Below are 22,075 nucleotides of genomic sequence, written 5' to 3' on the forward strand. Positions count from 1 at the left end.
AAACACAAGTATCTGACCATTCAGTCCTCTTTGTTCATATTGCTGCAGACGGTAAGAGACGGAGCAACCTGAACCGAAGGTTTCAGTTTCTTCTGTTTGTACCAGCCGGAGGAACGGAGACCGCTGGAGAATATCAAGAGGATGGAGAGAATAGTGTGAGCCTTTGGCTTCAGCACCATTTAAGCTCACTAGAAACGTGCTCTGAGTTTTAAAGTGCCGCTTTTCAAGCCAACACACTCTGGACGGCGCAGCGACAACAGAATCATCTGGCTGTTTCTCTCCCCCTCCTTTCCACGCAGAGGAAAACCTCTCCTTCATAGTCAAAGTCATGCTAAGCCATTTATCACAATCCCTACTGCTTAGCTGCTGCATTCCCCCCCCACTCCTCCCTCCCTCTCTGCCTGTTCACCTTCACACACTGCTGACTGGAATAGCGTCTATGCATATAGTGCGGGCATGTTAAAAATTTTCCTTGAACAGTCGACTGAGGTATGAGCACGTGGTCATAGTCTGAAATTCTAAGTCATTTGCCGTTCACATTCACAAAAGGTTTCCTCCAACCTTCACAGCTGCAATACATTCGACATCACTCTAAACACGAGCACCGCTTCCGTTCTGCGCCCTTTCTCTGCTCTAACGTAATTTAAACCCTGGTCATGTTCACGTTCCAGCTACCGATAACCAGCTTTCAACATACATCAAAGCTCTTAGGCCACACAAACTACAGGTCTCTGGATAGGGCTGAGCCACAACAAGACACAGCAGGGCTCCACACGGAGACAGCAGAGCTCCCCCCCGCCCTCCCTTTCTATCCCTCTGTTTTCATGGCAAGTAGGGCAGAGCAGATTGCAGAGCAAAGTGCTGAGTTTTCCATAGCCGTCGTTCCCTGCAGGACTTGGCAAAGTCCCTTTTCACAGCATGACAGTGCAGTGCAAAATGAAGCTAGACTAGAAACAGTCCAATAGAGTACATGGAAAAAAACCCCCAAAACAAATGTCTTCCATTTAACATTCAATGCAAAACTAATAATTAGCAAGGAGTAAAGGTAAAGAGAAACTCACCCTCTTCTGTCATTGCAAACACAGAAGGTGACAAGGAACAGCGATGGACATGGTAAGGGTGGGGAGGGGAGGGTTATAGAGATACAAACAAAATCACATGAAATAACCAGAATTTTTTTTTTTTTTTAAACCTTTGTAGTAAAATTAATATTTTGACATGTATTATCTTCAGACAGCTTGTTAGAAAAACTGAAAACACGTAGAGCGCCACTGCTCCACATCCAACTCTTCCTCCAACAATTCTTAGTACAAATGAAGGCTTAGTTAGCCAGCACGACGGGCTGGAAGGACTGGCTCGGATATTGCAGGCTGTAGCTTCCCAAACCCTCAACAAATGCCGGCTTCTCCATGTAAGAGATCCCTCCGTTGCTGCCGATGATGCCCACACTTTGGGCAGGAGGGCTGGAGAATGGATCGAAGGTTGGATTTGCGCTGACAGTGTGCGGGGGTTGGAAAGGGCTGGCGTGAGGCTGCATGGGTTGGGTGTCTGCATCAAGGTAAAGGGGACCTGGCGATCCTGGGTAGACAAACTCTTTGGCGTTGGGAGAAAGCTGGCTGGGGACAGGACCTCCGAGGGAATGCAAAGAGAGGGACAGTGGCTTGTGCTTGAGGAGCTCTGGTGCCAAGATGGTGGTAGGCGAGCGGGAGAGCATCCTTTGGGAAGGTGGTACAATAACACCGGAGCTGGCGGCCGACCCGGCTCCGCTGCACTTCTTCATTTTGGTGGAGCCGAATTTAGTTGCGGCAAAGCTGGCGGTGGTGAAGGTGATGGGCTGTGGACGGGCAGGAGGAAGAGTGGAGGTTGGCTGCTGAGCAGAGAGGTAGGGCAACCCACTGCCGGGGGGAGAAGGGGTAGAAGTGTTGGAAGAGTGGACACTGGGGTCTGTGGGTGTGCTGGAGCTGGGGTGGCTGAACAGCCCGGCACAGGACTGGGCAGACAGAGGTGTGGGAGAGCTGGAGAGGGATGGCATGAGGGCAGGAGATGCTTGGTTACCAATTGGCACAAACACTTGAGCATCTGGATTAAACCCCAGGCTTTTGGCCTCTTCAGCCTCTGCATCTGCATCTCCTTTACTGTCTCGAATTCCCCCCTCCACCACTTCACTGTCACAACCAAGCCCTGGAGGGTCCTCCAGGTAGAGCACCTTGACTGCCCCCTTCTCGCCAATCTGGTAGGATACCTCGTAAGGGTCGATCCACACGCTAAGGTCTGCAGGAACGTTTGCACGCACTTCCTCCGTGTCCAGCCCACTTCTTTTGGCTGCCAGCTCCACCACAGGGTCCCTCTGTGCTCCCAGGTGGATGCAGCGGAAGGCAGAACCCCTTAGTGGGGCCTCAGGGTACCAGTGCCCCTCGAAACGTGACACCAGTATCCTCTCCAGCTCCTCACCAAACAGATCAGCTCGGCGACGAGGCAGCTTGTTGTACAGATAGGACACAATGAAGTTGAGGGCAACTTTTACCTCTAGATGCATGGCTGCACCGGGTTGTGGGAACAAAGTGCTCGTGGTGACGGTGCTGAAAGAGAAGCTTCAAGAAGTTTGTCCCTCTGCCTTAATGAGAAGTGTTTGACTCCTTTAGTGTCACCATGGTAAAGGCCCCTCAAAGGCTCGTGTCATGGAAATCTGGTTGCAGGCTGTGTTTAGAGGTCCCAGCTGTGGAAACAGAACAATTATTCCACCACTGACAATCACACAGACATGTTTACAGAAATCCACATTTCCATTAGATTAGTTGTCATCTCTGCTGCAGAAGATATTTACAGCAGCATTTCTCAATCCTGCCTCTCAAGTATCACCGCCCTGCATGTTTTAGAGTTAACCTTACCTGAATTAAAGGAGTGTCTCATTAGCATGCATACAAAGAACTTGACGAGGGAGGTTTGTTTGGGTGAATTAGGTGTGTTGTAGTAGGAACATGTGGTACTTGAAAACCAGGATTGAGAAGCACTGATTTAGAAGATATATCCGTAATACTTAAAACGCTATAAATTCAGAAAACTTGACACAAATATCAAAAGAAATATTTCTGTTTAACCCGTACAAATCTGATGCACAGTATCAGCCTGTAAACAAGTAAACTTGCATGTTCTTTTGTAAGAGGCAGCAGCTATAAAACCTAGCTTTGCATTTTTGGTTTATCAACTGCAGAGTGCTCTGATGGATGTAACAGATGCTGCGTTGTGAGCTTCATAAATCCTGTATTAATCTGAATGTGATCCCATAAAATGCATCCATCTTAATGCTTTAACTTAAGAGTCTATTCATCACCACACAGATGCAAACTAAAGACAGACAGCATGTGAATAAACTCAAAGCAAAAGCTGGACCAAGACTTACTGGGGAAGAAGTAGAAAATGGCAGGGCAGCTAGTAGACAGAACACAACTTCCCAGCATGCAGCATGTGCAATAACCCCCTTCCCCATCCCTCCCAAAACACACACGCACACACAACTATTCCCCTCACATCCACCTCCCTGCCAGATGGGGATTTGGCCGCTAAGATTAGAAAGACGCCTCCGATTAAAGACAATTCTAATGTTGTTACAGATGAACACTGCACAGCCTGGATGCAGGGGCTGTGGGAGGGACAGTTCAAGATAAGATCTATATTTTCTCTTCGCCTGACATTGAAGGATAAGATGGGGTCTCATTAGAATGAGGCTATAAATAGGGCCTTGCCTCGCAACATCTGTGGAACAAATCCATCTTCGCCAGCTTGGCTGAAAATGCATTGCAGTGTCCATCACTTTCAACTGCCATCATCACTATAAACAGTGAATGCACAAACAGCTAAGGCACCTACTGCACCTCCTGCAATAAAAATGAACAAGATATACAATACACAATGTCAAGCAATGACACGTTGAGGAAAAATGTCTTATGTGTGGATTTGGGAGTGCAATTCTAACAATCTTGCTCATATTTCAACATTTGCCATTGTATATTTGCGGATGAGAGCATCACAAGGATGCAGGATGTTATTTTTGTTTACATGAGCGCATTATGGGAACGTTGTGTGCTGATACACAAACACATCAGGTTTGACTGTTATCAGTCTCCAGTGATCTTGCATATAGCACAAGCAGCACATATATATATATATATATAGATAGATAACATTAAAAAAACATCCTTTACAATTATTATATTTGAGGGTTAACACCAAGAGGCCTGCAAGCACATAAAGTGCCATGTTATGATTTACAGCAATTGCACCTAAATTATTTTCATCATATGATTGCAAATAAATAAATATAAAAAAATAAAATTTGGATTAATGTGCAGGAGGTGAATGGAGGGTTGCATAGGTGAAAGGCAGGATGGTCCAACTGGGATTTAGTGGCATACGTAAGTCAAAAGGCACTGGAGCAGAGAGGACACTGGTTTAACTGACATGCAAGTGGAGAATCCCCTCTTAGCCATTTGCCCCTGGAAATTAAATTAAAAAGCTAATAAAGTGACAGCACATCGAAGATATAACTTAACGACGAAGGAGATGTTACTGTCAAACAACAAAGGAAACATCAACAGAACAGACTGCATGCTCTCTTCAGCTAATGTGTATATAAAGGAACCAAACAAAAACAAAGGCTTCATTTAGCAAATGAGAGCACAGTCGCTCATTAAAGTCAGCGCATTTTAATGGAAAGCTTCTAAATGGAAAACCACCAGCATGTCTAAACGTGACGCGGTCATTTCAACACCTCTAAGAGCACAATGAAACAAAATCTCTTGCACCGGATGATAGTTAATTACTCACCTTTCAATACTGATGCCCGAGCTTGACTTCTTCCCCTGCGTCTCTGTTTTAAATCCTTTGTGATACCTTTGAGTCAGGGCGTTTGTGCCGAGTCACGGGTTTAAATGTTTAATAATTTTCCCACCTTGTAATTTTAGGTTTTTTTCAGCAGAGCAATTAATAGCATCGGACGACCAAAGGGTTTTTCTGACACTTAGCACGGAGGGTCCAGTGAAACTTTACTGTTTGACAGCCTGGCGTATTTATACACTGTGAGTCGCCCACACCCCCGTGACGACAAGGACTTCTTTTTTCACATCATAATAGGAGGTACTTCATCTTCTTCCTTTTGACGGTCCATCGGACAAATAGCCATCCCCGCTACTCCAGCATAACATGCATCCCAATCCCAACCCATTCTATATTTTAAATGGCAAAACAAACTGAAATAAATAAATAAAATGCCACTCCAAGTTTTCAAGATGTAAATCAAATGCTTAAAAATCCACAAAGAATTCAATTTGATGTAAAAATTCGAAATGACGTTGCAGGGTCTACTTTATCTGGCGGAGAGACAATTGTAGTTTTGCTTGCTTCCTAACAGTTTACTAAAAATATAAGTGGTGATAGCAACAGAGTCTCTATTGGCTGGGATGGAGGACGACCAGCAGGCTATTGGGCTGCAGTAGCTGAAGCGACCTGTCTTAACGTGGCTTGTGGGAAATGTTGTTCTCTTTTGGCAAATCTAAGTTTAATGCATTTGATTATACATTTTTTGTTCAAATCTGGCTTTCTTATGCATATAAATAGTTTTTGTTAAAAAATTCAAAACAATTAATTTAAATATAAATAATTTAAATAAACTCCTGAATTTTTGTTATCCTCGACATTTTTCTCTCTTCCTTTGTTTTTCTTTCCTTTTTTTGTACTCACTCCTTTACTTGACTAAAGTCCAATAAGTGGTCTAACTATATACAAATAAAGTTATGAAAATGAACATAAGTTATCCAAAATAAAGGCATACACGCAAAAGTATATGTGACGATTTATATATTTTTACCTACACACTTCATGTCAAACGCCAATGAAACTGACCTTTGATTTAACCTGAGAAAATCTTTTAAGTGAATAACATTATATAATATAGTCAATCAAATGTAGTGAAGTTGATATACTTTACTGCCCTTTAAAAAGAAGATAACATTTTATATGTGCTTGTGATGAGTAAGTAGTATAGAATGAGACCATAAAATACCCAATCACATTTTTATTTACTAATAAAAATACAAATAAATAAATAAATAAAGAAGGAACTACAACTCTTCAGATCAATCTTTCAGTACACCCATGACTTTGGCTTTGGGCCCGGTAATGTCTAAATCTGAAGTTGGCCATCCTTGCTCTCTATTCCTTCCCATATAGCTGTTTTTATCCACTCTATTCAAAAATAAATAAATAAATAAATAAAAACAATGTTAGTATAAACAATATGAAGACCACATGCTAGAAACCTGCATCAGCACAATTACTGTGTTTCAAACCTTGTCAGGACTAAGGCAAAAACCAAAAATATCTACTTTATTCTGTACTCAGCCATCTTTTACTTTAGAAAATTTTTCCTTAATAGTTTAGTTGTGTTTTGTGGAACATAATAGCACTGTCATTTTCTTTCTCAGGATTCTTAATTGGCATTATGTGTCAAAGTAGGATCTGTGAATCTTGCTCATGAAAAATATCAATAAAGATAAAATAACCAAGAAAAAAACGAGTCACGTTGACGTCTGAAAAAAGTTATTTATTTACTTATTTATTTATTTAGTAACTAGCAGAGCCCTCGACATATCTGGTAACTTGGTAACTGGGCTTTAACTACTGACGTAATACGAAGGCGACACTCAACAGCGAAGGAACTACAAAATGGCGTCTTACTACTTAACTGTTGCCAGAGTCCGGGTAAGAAGACGATATTTGTTTATATCTCTTTTATTTACAGTCTTGCCATGTGATTCAGTTGCAGTTACATAAAGTAGGTAACTCTGCATGCCTTATCTTATTTGTAAAATAGCTGTAAAATAGCTGTATTTCTAATTTTATATAATTATTTAGTGTTTTTATTATTATTTTTATTATCCAGCACCTTATCGCCGAAACAAGTTCCTAGTCTGTGAATTGTTCAAAGCCAATGGCAATAAAAGTCTTTCTGATTCTAATTCTGATTCTAGTTAGCTGTTGTGTGCAAGGTGATCACCAAGGCTACAGCTTTGTTTTTATTTTGTTAATTTTGTTTTCTTAATGGGATTCTAATGATAGTTCAGTTTTGACATTTAACTAATGTCAGCATGTTTCTGTTCTTTTTAAGTTTGATAGCAAATATAATTTAATAGTTTAAGGTTATTAACATTTTTTTCTTCTGTGATGCCCATGTGATTTAGATTTTCTCTAGACCTTGTTACTGTCTGTTGTCAAATAATACCCACATGTGTAATTTAAATGACAAATAAATACCTTTTATTCAGTTTTTCCCATCTTAGTGTTGCCTTAGTAATTTATGCGTATGAATGATAGCCATAAATATTAGTGTTACGTAATATAAATTTAGACAAAATGCAGCAAGCAGATGATCTCCTCTATACTGCACATTTCATTGAAGCGTAATGGAAAGATAAAGCCCATGGGAAGGTACTGTACTTCTGTATTCATATTTTTTTAAAATGAGGTTTAGTCCATGTGACAACTAGACCCCAACTCAATTTAGTTGAATTGTCTTGTATTATTTGCATCCATTTTATTTAGGCACTTTTAGAAACATTTACTTTAAAATGTAATCAAGCACAAAGATATTAAGATCTTCATTTATTCGGTGCCTTAAAAAGGGATTTGAAATGTACTTTACAACCTGGAATTAAGATGTATTATGGAGGAGGTTTGCATCAAATGGCCATACAACAAACTTACTGCTTTAAAGCAGCACAAATGTTTGTTTTGGATATAGTCGGACCTCAGTCAACCGAAATCTTTGCTTTCAATAAACTAGTGAAACACTAGTTCCAAAACATCAGATAGTTTACCTAACACTACTCCGTTACTTGCTTAGTTGGGTGCTCATTTTTTTGTCATTTATAAAATAAAACATTTATAATTCTTTCTCATTTTCAAATCTTACAAAGACTTAAACAGTGTTTCCTCAACCATTTGCTTGACTTTAGTGCAAACCCCTAGTCCTTTATGACCAGTCCTAGCAATCCAGAAATAGGAAAGATGCCAATGAAGAGTGTATTTTCAACTCCCAAAGGCAGACAGGTAGTCTTTCTGACTTCTTTGTATGTGAACTGTGCACTTAGGTAGATTCTGCAGTGAACATTGTGTTAGTAGAAATGTCATTTTGCAGCTGTGTTCAATCCTCTTTTAAGAGCTTGTATCAGTATTTTAAACATGCTCCTTGTGACTAGATAATTCCCCTTGTATCAGCTTAACTTCGATAAATCGTTGATTGTTAGGTTGCAAAGGTCAACATTTATTTTGGAGCAGTAAACCAAGTCTCCTAACCTAACTTTTCAGCTGCTGTTGCCTTATTTACACTTGTCAGATGATCGGTAAACAGTTCACTTCTGGTTTACTGTGTATGGAAAACATTTGTATGAGTGACTAAGTACAATCCAAAATGGCTTAAAGATAATTATTTGATAATGGAGGACTATTCCTAAACTTGTAGTTAAATGGTTTAGTGCATTGCATTGAATGTCATTAAATGTCACTTGGGTAATGGTTTCTGACAAAGTTTTATCTGCTCAATGTTGTCAAAGTGCCAGTAGTTCAATGGGTGAGGCTTAAACCAGCAATATGAGCTGCACAAACTTTGACCCACTTTTCAGTGAGCACAGTTATTTTCCACTAAGTATTCACAATTTTAAGTTTTTGAGAGACGTTGACACAGTGTTTGTTTGTATTTTAGGGGTTTCCCTATTTTAGACCCAAACCTAATCCAGTTCAGGTTTCCACTGTAATGTTAATCATGTGTGAACAATCTGACTGTTCTGTGTAAAGAAAAAAAAAAGGCTATTTTTCATATGTTTCTCTCCACTTAATTGGTGAAGCAGTCAGTGTAAAAAGATGTTTTAGTTTCAGGTCACAAATTACCTCTTTTTCACTGCTGAACCTTTGCCCTCCCCTGCTTTTCAAAAATGTATGTGTTGGTCCTAAACAATATATTAAAACCTTGGTTATTGTGTTATTTCTCTGATTGCTGTTGTGCTTTTCTTGGTCTAGCTGGCTCTTGGAAGTGGGGCAAGACAGTTTCATGTCTCTGCAGTCTTCGGTGCCAAGGTGGCCATGAGCCGCTTTGAGCCGGGCTCCAGTGTTAATTATGAGAAGATGCACGAGAACATCAACATCGTACGCAGGAGGTCAGCAGATGCTACTGTTAGAAATACTCAAACACTGACTCCTTGTCGATGCTAGTTTGAGTCATGAGGAGAGGATGTTTCTTTTGTTTTATTTTCGCCTTTGCAGTTGTAAAGTAAAGACATTTATTATGCTGAGTTTTTTAAATAACTTACTAGCCACAAAGCTGACAACAACAGTGCAATTATATAGTGATATGTTTTTCTGCATTCTTAGCAGCATGTAAAATGCAGGCCTTTCAAAAACTACAAAAGCGACAAATTATAAAAGCACCTCCTGTATTGATAATGAAAATTAAATTTCACAAATTGTTCAAGTTGTGTTAGGAGAGCAAATCTCGAGAGATGAAAATGAAACAAATCAATTAGCATAAAAGTCTGTAACCATTATATGTGCTATTTAAAAAAAAAAACAAAACCCAAAACACTGAGTAATATATTTTTTGCTCATATTTCCCTTAATCCTCCTTATCAGGCTCAACAGACCACTGACCTTGTCAGAGAAAATTGTGTACGGTCACCTGGATGATCCATCAGGACAGGAAATTGACCGTGGCCGCACTTACCTGCGCCTGCGTCCAGATCGTGTGGCCATGCAGGACGCCACAGCACAGATGGCCATGCTTCAGTTCATTAGCAGTGGACTGCCCAAGGTGGCTGTTCCCTCAACCATTCACTGTGATCACCTGATTGAAGCTCAAATCGGAGGAGCTCAGGACTTGCAGAGAGCGAAGGTGAAGAGAGAAGGAGGAAAGTAGATGTACTATACATGACACTTTTTCTTTTCTTTTTTTTTTAAACTAAAAAATATTCAGGGGATCACCACACAAATGAGAGATGACTACAGTAAACTGGTAGGGTAGAACAATATGCATTTTAAGAATCCCACACATATCGTCTTTGTTTTGCCTCAAAATATTACAAGAATTTATCAGTAAGTTCAACATTTCTGTCCCTGATAATGACTACAGTTTTCTAATATATTATAGATTATGTTTAAGAATGTAGTTACTTTAATTATCTAATAAAATTGTAGGAACTTTTTTTATTATTTTTTTTGACAGAATTAGATTTTCAGCTCTTGGTGATTCATGCGAATACCACAGTTTTATGTCAAAATCAGATTTTTGAAGAGATTTTTTTTTTAACCTCATGCTTGGTAGGACTTCATCTTAGTTTGGGGCTTGGTGTTTATTTTTTGTGCGCTTGAAGGATATTTGTATGTGTGACAGCAGCATTTCATGAGCAGTAGCTTCACCTTCACTCCATTTACTTTTACTTCAGGAAATCAACCAGGAGGTTTACAACTTTCTTGCAACAGCTGCTGCAAAATATGGAGTTGGTTTCTGGAAACCAGGCTCTGGGATCATCCATCAGGTACAGTCTAAATGAAATTTTAGCGACGCTATGATATTTCTTAATAGATTAGAAATGTTAGTTGTGGTTTTGCATAGTAGAAAATGATGAGGATGTAAGAACTGTATAATTGGAGTTTTGGTAGAAAACCATGACAGTCACATGGGCTTATTAAAAAGCACGACATTTCATGTCACACAAATGCATCTAAAGAGACTTTTTTAAATAAATCTATTTGACTGATTATTGCTATTATTAGTGCTTCCCTTTCTTAAAATGTCAAACAGGACAAAATCTTCAACTAAGTGCTCATGATCTCATCCTTAAACAGATCATCCTGGAGAATTATGCTTACCCTGGAGTAATGTTGATTGGTACTGACTCACACACTCCCAATGGCGGTGGCCTGGGTGCTGTGTGTATCGGAGTGGGCGGAGCTGATGCTGTAGATGTCATGGCTGGAATCTCTTGGGAGCTCAGGTGCCCCAATGTGAGTTCTTGATTGCATGTAATATCTTATCTTTGTATATTTTGTGGAGTCAACCAGTTTAATTTTATTTCTACCCACTGTTTTCAGTTTGCTGAAATGTGTATTTTTCCCCATAGGTGATAGGAGTGAGATTGACAGGAACCCTGTCTGGCTGGACCTCCCCAAAAGATGTTATCCTGAAAGTGGCCGGCATCCTGACTGTGAAAGGGGGAACAGGTGCCATCGTAGAGTACCACGGACCAGGAGTTGACTCCATCTCCTGCACTGGTGAGGAAAAAAATGCAGTACACAGTTTAAAATGTCATTGTTGGAATTTGTGCTATTGAGAAGAATTGCAGCTCCTAATGTAATATTTTGGTTGATCAGATAGTAGATTTAAAATTTTCCCTCATTTTTAAAATGTCCTGTGTTAGGAATGGCCACTATCTGCAACATGGGGGCTGAAATTGGAGCCACTACATCTATTTTCCCCTACAACCACCGCATGAGGACATACTTGGAGAAAACTGGTCGTGGAGGTCAGTATGTCTCTGCTTTTCTCTGTATTTTTTCTCTCAGTTTTCACCGTCTTACCTGCATCTTTCTTCTTCTCTCAGAGATTGCCTCTGTGGCTGATGAGTTTAAAGAGGACCTGGTGCCAGATGAGGGTTGTGAATATGATAAAGTAATTGAGATCAACCTGAGCGAGGTGAGCTAAAACACTTGAATGACTTGGTGAAGAAGCAAACCACAGATACAATCAGGAATGCTCTTTCTTTTCCCGTAAGATTCCCTCACAGACAAACTGTGACTAGAGCTGAAGTCAAATATATTTCAAACATAATCTTTCAACAATAAGTTTAGACTTTCACATGCTATGTAGCCATGATGGATATTAAAAAAACCACTCACTTAAGGAACACTGCCATTCCTCTCTCTTCCCATAACAGCTAAAGCCGCACATCAACGGACCGTTCACTCCTGACCTGGCCCACCCTGTGTCTGATATCGGGGCCGTAGCTAAGAAGAGCGGCTGGCCCCTGGAGGTTAAAGTTGGTCAGTGGCCCAGCTAGATTATTTTACAGTTTTTGTAATTTTATTGCTTTGCATGGTGAAATTTGATATTTCTTTTTTCGTTCTATCTCGCTGTATTATTGACGAGATATGATCAGATCACATTGCAGCTCAATCGTGACATTAGTATCCCAAAGTCACCTTGAATGCAACATAATTCCACACATTGACAGAATAAGTGGAGTGTCTCACGTCAAGACGTGTGTGCCTTCTCTTCAACAAAACTAAACTCCTGTCACATGGTAGTTATGATATGAAGAATGAATTAGACCTCAGAGTTGATAAATAATCTTTCTCTCATATGTGTTTTTTTTTTTTTCTTTCAAATATATAAACAGGTCTGATTGGGAGCTGCACCAACTCCAGCTATGAGGACATGGGCAGAGCAGCTTCTCTGGCTAAGCAGGCTTTGGATAAAGGTCTAAAGTGCAAGGCTCAGTTCACGGTTACGCCTGGTTCTGAGCAAATCCGCGCTACTATTGAGAGGGATGGATATGTGAGTCAGATACATACTAACACACTTGTATTTTATTGTTTCTTTTTATCTTGCTTTTTACTCTGTAGCACTTTGAGGTTTGGTATCAAATGTAAAGTGCGTTATAAATTAGATGTATTATTATAATAATAATAATAATTATTATTATTATTATTATTATTATTAATAACATAAACAAAGTTTAACTTAACTAGCACTCAAGTCTTAAAAAGACAAAGGCTTTATTAGAGTTCAACTGCTACAAAATCTATGTAGAATTGTATTTTCAAACTCCTGTTGCCCCTCTTTCAGGCCAAAATCCTGAGTGATGTTGGAGGAATTGTCCTTGCTAATGCATGTGGTCCCTGCATCGGACAGTGGGACAGGTATGCGTCTCATTTTTATGAATTTATTCATAATGAGTGACTCTCCAGGAGCGTAGCCATGAAGTTGAATGTGGCATCAGAAATCAGCTTTCATGGACATGAAAAGTTACTGGATCAACACAGATTGTAGCTACAACATATCTAATCAGCTCATGGCAAGACTGCATAACATTTTTTAATGTTGTGTTTACGGTCACTAGTTGACAATTAGCACAACGCACATGGTGGTGTGGTTGTTGGTTTTACAACCTCATAGCAAGAAGGTGGTTTGAATCTTAGCTTAAGTCTTTTTGTGTGGAGTTTGTCTGTTTTCCTTGCATGTGTAGGCTCAGTCCAGGTACTCTGGCTTTCTCCAGCGGTATAAGAACAGCCATGTCAAGTTGACTGCTAATTCTTAACAACAGATTTGGTGGGTAAAGAAAACTGGTGAATGGAAAATCTTGTCCCAGTACTTGCCTTGTCGTGGTGCACCAGGATGAAATATCAGTGCATTGGCCTGCATGATTACCTCATCACTGGCACTCCACTGTTGGTGACCAACGGGGTTATTAAAGATATTTAAGTCACAGAATCTCTGGAATATGTTACCATCTAGTTATGTAATGACCAGCAATTACTGTTATACATTTTTCTTGGGGAATTTTTTTTTTTTTTTTTTTAAGAAATGAACCTTTTTTTCATGTGGTATCAGCACCATTCTGATACTATATTGACACAAACATAAACATTATTTATCACAAACATATAAACAGATTACCTTGAAATAAGATAAGCATGTTTGCTTCCAATAGAATGAGCCTTTTTCTATTTTGATGACCACATTATACTTATATTAGTAATGAATATTGCAGCCACTGTGAGATTATAAGACGTCTTCCTGACACTCCCTGTGTTTTGGCGTTTTTAGGAAGGATGTGAAAAAGGGAGAGAAGAACACAATTGTCACATCATTCAACAGGAACTTCACTGCCAGGAATGATGCTAATCCAGCAACCCATGCTTTTGTCACCTCTCCTGAGGTCAGACACACTGCGTTCTGCACATCAAGAACCACGATGACTCACATTAACTATGATACACAGATTATCAGTTGCTCATATACACTTTGGAGTAAAAGAGTCATTTTTATATTCCTGTAAGGATGTTGAATTCCTCTCTCCTGATCCTTCTGTTCTAAGCTTGTAGATCCAAACTAATGTCGACTTGTTGTTTAAAATTGTGTAGATTGTGACAGCTTTGGCCCTCGCTGGGACTCTCAACTTTAACCCTGAGACTGACTACCTGACTGCACCCAGTGGAGAGAAATTTAAGCTGGAACCCCCCAGTGGTGATGAGCTCCCCTCCAGAGACTTCGACCCAGGCCAAGACACCTATCAACATCCCCCTGCAGAGAGCAGCTCAGTAAAGGTAATGGCTGTCCTCCAGCCTGCTCAGTATTGTTTAAAGATTTAGCATTCATTTTCTTTGATGTCATATAGGTTGATGTAAGCCCCTCCAGTAACCGTCTGCAGCTTCTGGAGCCCTTCGACAAGTGGCATGGAAAAGACCTAGAGGACATGAGAGTCCTCATAAAGGTGAGCAGGAGATGGAAATGCCATCTTTCAACTCATTGTCAGGACAGGGCTGTTATATCTAAGTGGGGACCAAGGAAAGAGCTTAAGTTTGGTGTCTCTATACATGTAGCGTACACCATCTGTGGCTGCTGAGCTCTGCCATATGTTAAGCTACATTGGGAAGCGGGGCATGTTGCCTTGACGTCATGAGGAAATACTGTGCTCGGATGGGGTAAAATATCAGCTTGACTCCGACCCCCCTTGTTGAGGAAGTCGTGTTGCCTTAAGCAGTGTGTACATTGAACTTTGACCTGTGACAGCTTGGCTAAGCTAGGGGGGGAGTGAGTGGGGATCTGCAGTCATATGTTACTAAATTAAGGCAATGGAAGTAATAATGTAAACAGATTTATTAGAAAAAGTATGGCACTGATTTGTTAGACAATAAAATCAGCTGTTGAGAATTAATGTCATGCTGTTCTCCATATAACAGTAAAACAAGATCTGGAAAGGGAGGACAGGCTCTACTTTCAGCAATGACCTGCTACAGCTAATGTTTTATAAGTAGATACTGAAATATATAGAGCTAATGATCCTTGTTGCTACTGTTTGCACTTGATCTGTGTGTAATGTGGTGTATAAATTGTGCTTGTTTAGGGTCAGATGACCCAAATGTCCACTAGGCAGTGAATTTCTTCATGTATCTGAACAGCAGTTTGTTCAGTTCATGGATTTGCTGCACAATAATGCAAACAGGTTTGAATGCAGAAGGTTTTTCCATTTAAAGACCTTATACACAAGTTAGTGTTATTCAAAAAAACAATATCAATAGCTGGTAAAACACCAAAAACACCCATCTAGTGTTTCTTGCCTTTGTCTTTTCCTGTGTAGCTGGAACAGTTTTTCTGTCTTCTAGAGCCAAATGTCATCCAAGTGGTCTTTAGAAATATGACATTTTCTGTTGTTGATACAACTGATGCACACAAAATGGTATCTGCTGATCATGTTCTAATAAAAGTCAGACAGAGTCACTTGTAAATACTATTCTGAACAGTAAGATCGGAAATGATTTGCATAGTTACTGACTCAGAATTGAAAAGAATCTCACTGGTACTGTTGAACCACAGGTGAAAGGAAAGTGCACCACCGACCACATCAGTGCTGCCGGTCCCTGGCTGAAATTCCGTGGACACCTGGACAACATCTCCAACAATCTGCTTATTGGTGCCGTCAACATTGAGAATGATGCTGTTAACAAGGTGAAGAACCAGCTGATGGGAGAGTATGGAGGTGTGCCAGATGTGGCCCGCTTCTATAAGGTAAGATTGTAAGGAGATGGTGTGACCAGGTGACTGGTTTGAATGGCACACAGACAGCTGCATGTTAAATCTTCAGCCTTGAATCACTTGAGATGCTGATCTGGGACAGGATTTTCACTGCAGGATCAATTCTAACTATTTGTTACTGTTTTGTTTTTTAATTTAATTTTATAATCCAGGCAAATGGCGTGAACTGGGTGGTTGTTGGAGATGAGAACTACGGAGAGGGATCCAGTCGGGAGCACGCAGCCTTGGAGCCACGACACCTGGGAGGACGCGCCATCATTGTCAAGAGCTTCGCCAGAATTCACGGTGAGCCTCACAACACAGAAGAGAAATCTAAAAATATATCGATGTGAATTTAATGATTTGAGATACACCCCTGTATCAACTGAATCAGACATCTTTTGATATATTTGTTGTTTTAGTTAACAATCTTTTTGAAAAATGATGGAGCAGGCCTCAAACAAACGGTAAAGACAGAGGAGAGGCTGGAAGTATTGTTGTGAAGCAGATTGAAAATAACATGAGATACTTTTTACATTTACAGTAATACTTCCAGCAAAATATATTAACTACAGTTACATGATGTAATTAACCTTTTCATGCATAGTGGCCCTATTGTGAACACCTATTTACAAGCTGTTTTCTGGCATATTAATGAATGAGGATGGTGTTTTTGTAAATAAAACACTTCAGTGGATGTTAGTGAGTCATCCAATATATTTCCACTCACTGGAGAATAAATAAATATCTGAACATAATGTAATTACACAAGTTTGTATCAAAGAAAATGATACAGCTATATTTTATAGAAGATTTAAATATAATTATGATATATTTTATAAATATTTTATAGAATACATAAAAATAAACAATAAATCATGATAATTCTAAATATCACTAATAAACAAAAAAGTATCATTGCATATGTCTCTAGAGGTAAAATACTGTATTTAAAAATATTGCATTGTTTTTTAATAATTCATGCATGAAATGAATGTTTGAATGTTAATTATTTACTATTCTTATTTATTTATTTAATTTTTCCTGTAAAAATTAGGAAATAACCTTGGTGGTGAGGTATATTGATACTTCTCTAAATAATAATAAAATTACTTGGAGTATAAACATTCAATAACAATTTTGACTTGAACAAACGAAGATTTAACAATTAAACTTAAGATGTTTGAATGAACCTGTTTGCATCCTGCTGTTACCTTTTCTAAGAAGGTAATATGATTGATACATGTATCTGTTTTCGATTGCTGCTAAAACTGCCAACAGATTTGTAAAAAGATTTTAGCCAAGGTGGGGCATGATCCAGCTGAAAGGTGATAAACTTTAGGATCCAAATGGTAATATTTAAGAAAAAAAAGATGAAGTTTTGTTATTTGTTGTTCAGACTTTTACTGTGGTAGCTACACAAGCAGTGCATGTGTGTAAACATACGTGCCTGTGAGTGACTTACATTTAACATTTGTTACAAGTTGGATATTCATTCCAGCAACACTGTAAGAGTCATCAAACATTAACAAGCTCGTCTAGCATATCCTCTTGCAGGAATTTCTCCTCAACAACTTGATATCGCCTTTGTACTCTTCTCTGTATCTTATGTCACAAACCTTCTCTGCTGCTCTTTTTAGATCATACGGGGTTAGTTAAACCTCGATTTGACTTTAATCTGTGCTTCTTTTTTTTTAATTTTACCTGGAGAGTGTCTGGGGAAAAAAATTCAAAACACAGGTCACCTTGTTAGGCTATATTTGTACTGTAAACCTATTTTAACTTATAGTGTTATAGGAAATAGTGTTTTTAGACTGTTGAACTAATTTTATGATCTTTTACTTGAGAGTAACCTACTAAAGCTGATGTTTGGAAGTTACACTCTAGACATAATTTTGCTGTTTGGCTTCCTGGAGCTTTGGTTTGTGACACCAAAGTCATAAAAACAAACCTCTGAGTCGTGCACTTGCACAGCCATACACATGTTTTGTTTTTTTTTGGTTTTTTTGCTGTGCCAAAGAAACCAACAAAGATGTTATCAGAAACCAACAGAAATGCCAAGCAACAATATCAGTCATTTTACAGGACTTATAAGAAGTAAAATTAGACGGTAAATATAAATCTGATTGATATTTAAAAAAAAAAAAACACGTATAAACTATGAAACAAAGTGGAACTGTTTAATAAATTAGTTTATATTTCAACACAATAAATGGACAATGTTTTCAATATTTTGCTATAAAATGCATTACACTATCGTTTATTACAAGTTAGTGGAGAACCTTTCAGTTTTATACATTTGGTATTAAATTAACAACACTGATTACACGTTTTTATTTTGCCAGACTTTTTCTTTTTTTTTGCTTGTGAATTTGACACGACAGTTTAACTGAGTTTTCTCATTTTAGGTAGGGATGATGAACATAAAGATAAGAGTTAAAGTCCAATCTCTAAGAAACACAGATGAAAATGCTGCTGTCTAACATGCATTTACTGTTAGCTGAGACATGGCGCTCGACATAAACATATCAGTTTTATCTTTGAAAATCAATCCCAGCTTCAGTCCCCTCTGATTCTCAGCCACTTGGAGCAGAGGAAACAAGATTCTGCTCCTGATTATAAACTCGCACATCAGCAGCCTCACCAGCAGAACCAAGCAAAGCATAAATGATAAACCCCTAAATGAGAGGTGATCAGTTTTTAGTCACCAGTTTCTTAATGTAGTTGAATTATTAGTCAATATGTTGTTTATTATCGTTCCACCTTTTTCACCTCTGCAGAGACTAATCTCAAGAAGCAGGGCCTGCTGCCTCTGACTTTTGCTGACCCTGGTGACTATAACAAGATTCGCCCAGATGACAAGATTTCTATCACTGGCCTGAAATCCTTCGCCCCCGGCAAGGTGAGCAAAACTCTGCACCAATGAAACACAGGATGCCAAAGCTTTCTTCACATTAGTTTGACCTTTTCTTGCCTCCTCCAGCCACTGTTGGCAGTGATCAAGCACAGCGATGGAAGCCAGGAGTCCATTTCTCTGAACCACACCTTCAACGAGACTCAGATTGAGTGGTTCAAGGCCGGCTCCGCCCTCAACAGAATGAAGGAGCTCCAGTAACTGAGGAAGAAGAAGATGGCAGGGCGTGTGGGGGGCCATCCAGGTGACCTTAATGTGGGTTCAGAAGGAGAAGAATGTGGTCCTGTAGACTAGAGTCATCACAAAGACGAGAAGAACAGTGGGGGGTAACTTGATTTGACTTGGGACCTGCTGCAGTCATGCTCAGTTAAAAAAAAATAAATGCACACACAAACACACACAAGGTCGCTGTACAGATGAAAAGCGCACACACTCACACAGATACACACACAGAAGCACTTACATGCAGAGACAAAGTTACTGTGAAGCCATTCCTGATCCACAGGCAGAGTTACTAAAATGGGTTAAACACTTAATGAGGGCTTCTGCTGTTTGCAGCTTGAAATCAGATCTGTTGAGCTTATTTCCTCTTTGTAGCATTAAGTTGACCCTTTCATACAAAGATGTTTGTCTTCTACACTGACTGAGAAATCATTTTATTATTTGTGTGAGACCCTTTACCAGAATCAGTGGTGTATTATCTCTGAAGTGGAATACCAAAAAGAAGAATTAATTATTTTTTGCATTTTGCAGACCTGATTAAGGCTTAAAATTAATAAAACTAAAAATGTCATACCACACCAATTTATTTATAAAGCACTTTCACTCATCCACAGTTGAAACTAAGTGCCGTACATAGGTAATAAATAAAATAGTTAATTAATAAAAAAGATGAAAAAAGAGGGGAAAAAAAAGAAAAATCTTTAAGCATTAATATATGTTGTCTGAAATATTCAATTCAAGAAGATTGTAATTCTAGTTTCTTTTTACTAATTTTAATGTTGTCTGTGTAGCTTTCACACAAACCAAAATAAGCTGAGTTTTATAACTCCTTAATGTACTTTGATTGTCTGTAAACCCTTAAGTTTATTAATCCTTTACTGATTTTTCTTTGCTGTTTTCTGATAACTTTACTGACTGAAGCTACACTCACATGACAAAAACAGCACAAATCTAATATTTTCCCAAATGTGACCCAATTCTGATATTTGATTTTGGTCACAATCTGAACAATTTGACAGTCTAAACAACATAAATCCCTGTTTTACTCCAAAAGGTTGATCCAAGCCATTTTCATACTAAACTGGATACACATCTGATCATTGTCAAAGTGACCTCTGTCAGACTGAACATTGCATCACTGATGTGAAACACACATCACAAGTCTGATTTTCCATTTTCTTTCTTTCTTTTTGTTAACTTCTTGTCAGTCATGGATATGAACATAGGAAATTGTCTGTGCCAATAGGAAAATACAGTATATTTGTGTAATCAACAAGCCAGAATCCTGCTTTGTTCAGAGGATCCTTAAGACTTGGACCGTACAGCTGATGCTGTTATATTTAATTCCTTTAGAGCTTCACAGACCAGGCGGCCATCAAGTTCAGACTTTTATTGTGTTTCATATAAGTAAGAAGTCTCGGTTTTTAAGGGAGGTTGTTGGTATCTTTTGGACCTAGAATGTGTGAAATTTCCTCATGCAGATGTGATGAACTATGATTGTGTATTTGTGTCTGAATTGAATGTTTTTTTCCAGAGTGAGGTTTTGGTCCTCCACAGCATGGAAAGTCCTTCTTCATCCAAAATAAAACGCACAATCTAGTGTGCAGATGTCTGTACACTAGAACTGTATAGAGTTAGGGAAATAGATTTAGTTGTGCTGTTGCTTGCATTGTTCTTCCTTTGCACACATTTTACTTTTCTGCTTATGAGGGAATGGAAGATTGAATTATAAATATTAATGTTTCAGACATGAGTTTTTGTGCACATTTGGCACAAACTTGATGTGTAAATGCAGATAAAGAAGTGGGCCTATATGTTGTTCTGGACTTTGGGAACATATTTCTGCTGTTTGTTTTGGGAACCCTGCTGGTCCTCTGTGTTAAGCGTTTCCATAATGCAGAAAGTAAATCAGCACATCTTCATTCTGCATAATGGAGGTGAAAAAATCTGCTCCCAAATAGGCCAAGTCACTGATTTTGTTTGTGAACAATGGGAAGCACAGCTGTATTTTATACAGTAGTATGAGGAATAAATGCTTATATAAAGATATTTTAAGATTTTTTTATATAGAAAAAATGGATATATAAACATAAAACAGAGAAAAACATGCTGTATGCTGTCTATCTTAATGAGAGTATTTAATTTAGTAAAATAGTGAAGATGTGTAACTGCTGACATATTGATTGTGGGATCATATTAGACACAAAATATGCTTTACATATTTGGGAATGTGGCCCTTGATTGCTTTGTGAACCATTTTAATTTTCTAATTGACTAAAATCTTTGAGCCTGTTGTAGCCCAAGTTAATAAACTTTTTGGGATATTAATGATCTTGTAAGACTAGCTTGCTGTTCTATAGCTTTAAAAATGTAATTATTTACTGTATCAATAATAAAAAATAAAATCTGGAATGAATGTTTTTTGTGTTTTATTCAAATAAGACTTAATAGATTCTCATATGAAAATTTGGTGTCAATATAAGAAATTAGGTTCATATTTTATTATTAAATAGCTGAGAAGGCGTTAGAAACACTGGTAAAACTTGTGATTTGGCTCAAAAGCCAATTTTTCTTATCTACTATTTTTTTTTTAAAATAAAAATTGTTATCTACTACAATGTCTGTTCATCATCAAAAGGTTTATAACTCTATCATCCTGTCATGTCGTCCCTGCGGGGTTCAAATACTTTTGGTCAAATAGTTATTTTTAAAATACCATCGTAGAATTGCTGTGATATAGGTCATAGGTTATAGTATTATAATATTAGAATATTGCCTAAATTATTTAGTAAAAGCGGTCGTCTTAAAATTGCATTCAGATTTCGGAGAGGTGAATCTGAACCATACAGTCTATTGTCTGAACTTGACAGATTTTTCTTCATGTTGTCATGAATGGATTTCTGTAGTTGTTTGACTATTTCAGACATTCAATGTCAATACCAGGAGCAAACATGTTTGAATAAGTGATTTGAGTTACAGATATGTATGTAAATACGGGTAAACATTCCATTACACACAATTTAAAAAGCTACACATGTAAAAATGTACTACTTTTATAAATATGAAAGTGTCGCTTTAAGTTTTGCGACATGTCGTAAAGA

The 22,075-nt window shown here is 38.4% G+C and overlaps 2 protein-coding genes across 2 annotated transcripts; one reads left to right on the forward strand and one right to left on the reverse strand.

Annotated features, from left to right (window-relative positions):
• Nucleotides 1–1,257: 1,257 nt before the first annotated feature.
• tob2 (transducer of ERBB2, 2) lies at nucleotides 1,258–2,536 on the reverse strand (the record flags this gene model as incomplete). Its single annotated transcript, XM_079253328.1, has 1 exon — nucleotides 1,258–2,536. The coding sequence occupies one exon, from the start codon at nucleotides 2,534–2,536 to the stop codon at nucleotides 1,322–1,324; it is 1,215 nt and encodes a 404-aa protein (XP_079109454.1). The 3' UTR covers nucleotides 1,258–1,321.
• Nucleotides 2,537–9,074: 6,538 nt separating this feature from the next.
• Nucleotides 9,075–21,367, forward strand: LOC306765408 (aconitate hydratase, mitochondrial). Its single transcript, XM_079252858.1, has 17 exons — nucleotides 9,075–9,206; nucleotides 9,679–9,937; nucleotides 10,488–10,580; nucleotides 10,891–11,049; nucleotides 11,166–11,316; nucleotides 11,463–11,567; nucleotides 11,646–11,737; nucleotides 11,979–12,084; nucleotides 12,441–12,598; nucleotides 12,890–12,963; nucleotides 13,871–13,982; nucleotides 14,188–14,370; nucleotides 14,442–14,537; nucleotides 15,641–15,832; nucleotides 16,012–16,144; nucleotides 18,619–18,740; nucleotides 18,822–21,367. Exons 1-17 carry the CDS (start codon nucleotides 9,133–9,135, stop codon nucleotides 18,951–18,953), a joined length of 2,241 nt encoding a protein of 746 aa, XP_079108984.1. The 5' UTR covers nucleotides 9,075–9,132; the 3' UTR covers nucleotides 18,954–21,367.
• The last annotated feature ends 708 nt before the right edge of the window (nucleotides 21,368–22,075 follow it).

This window comes from Telmatherina bonti, assembly GCF_933228915.1.
Source record: "Telmatherina bonti genome assembly, chromosome: 14".
Taxonomy (NCBI): domain Eukaryota; kingdom Metazoa; phylum Chordata; class Actinopteri; order Atheriniformes; family Telmatherinidae; genus Telmatherina; species Telmatherina bonti.

What these genes read in the sequence shown, in the direction of transcription:
- LOC306765408 (XM_079252858.1), top strand. Translation starts at nt 9,133, where the DNA reads ATGAGCCGCTTTGAGCCGGGCTCCAGTGTTAATTATGAGAAGATGCAC. An exon ending in ATCAACATCGTACGCAGGAG is followed by an intron (nt 9,207 to 9,678) that starts GTCAGCAGATGC and finishes CCTCCTTATCAG; the next exon opens with GCTCAACAGACCACTGACCT. An exon ending in CTATTGAGAGGGATGGATAT is followed by an intron (nt 12,599 to 12,889) that starts GTGAGTCAGATA and finishes CCCCTCTTTCAG; the next exon opens with GCCAAAATCCTGAGTGATGT.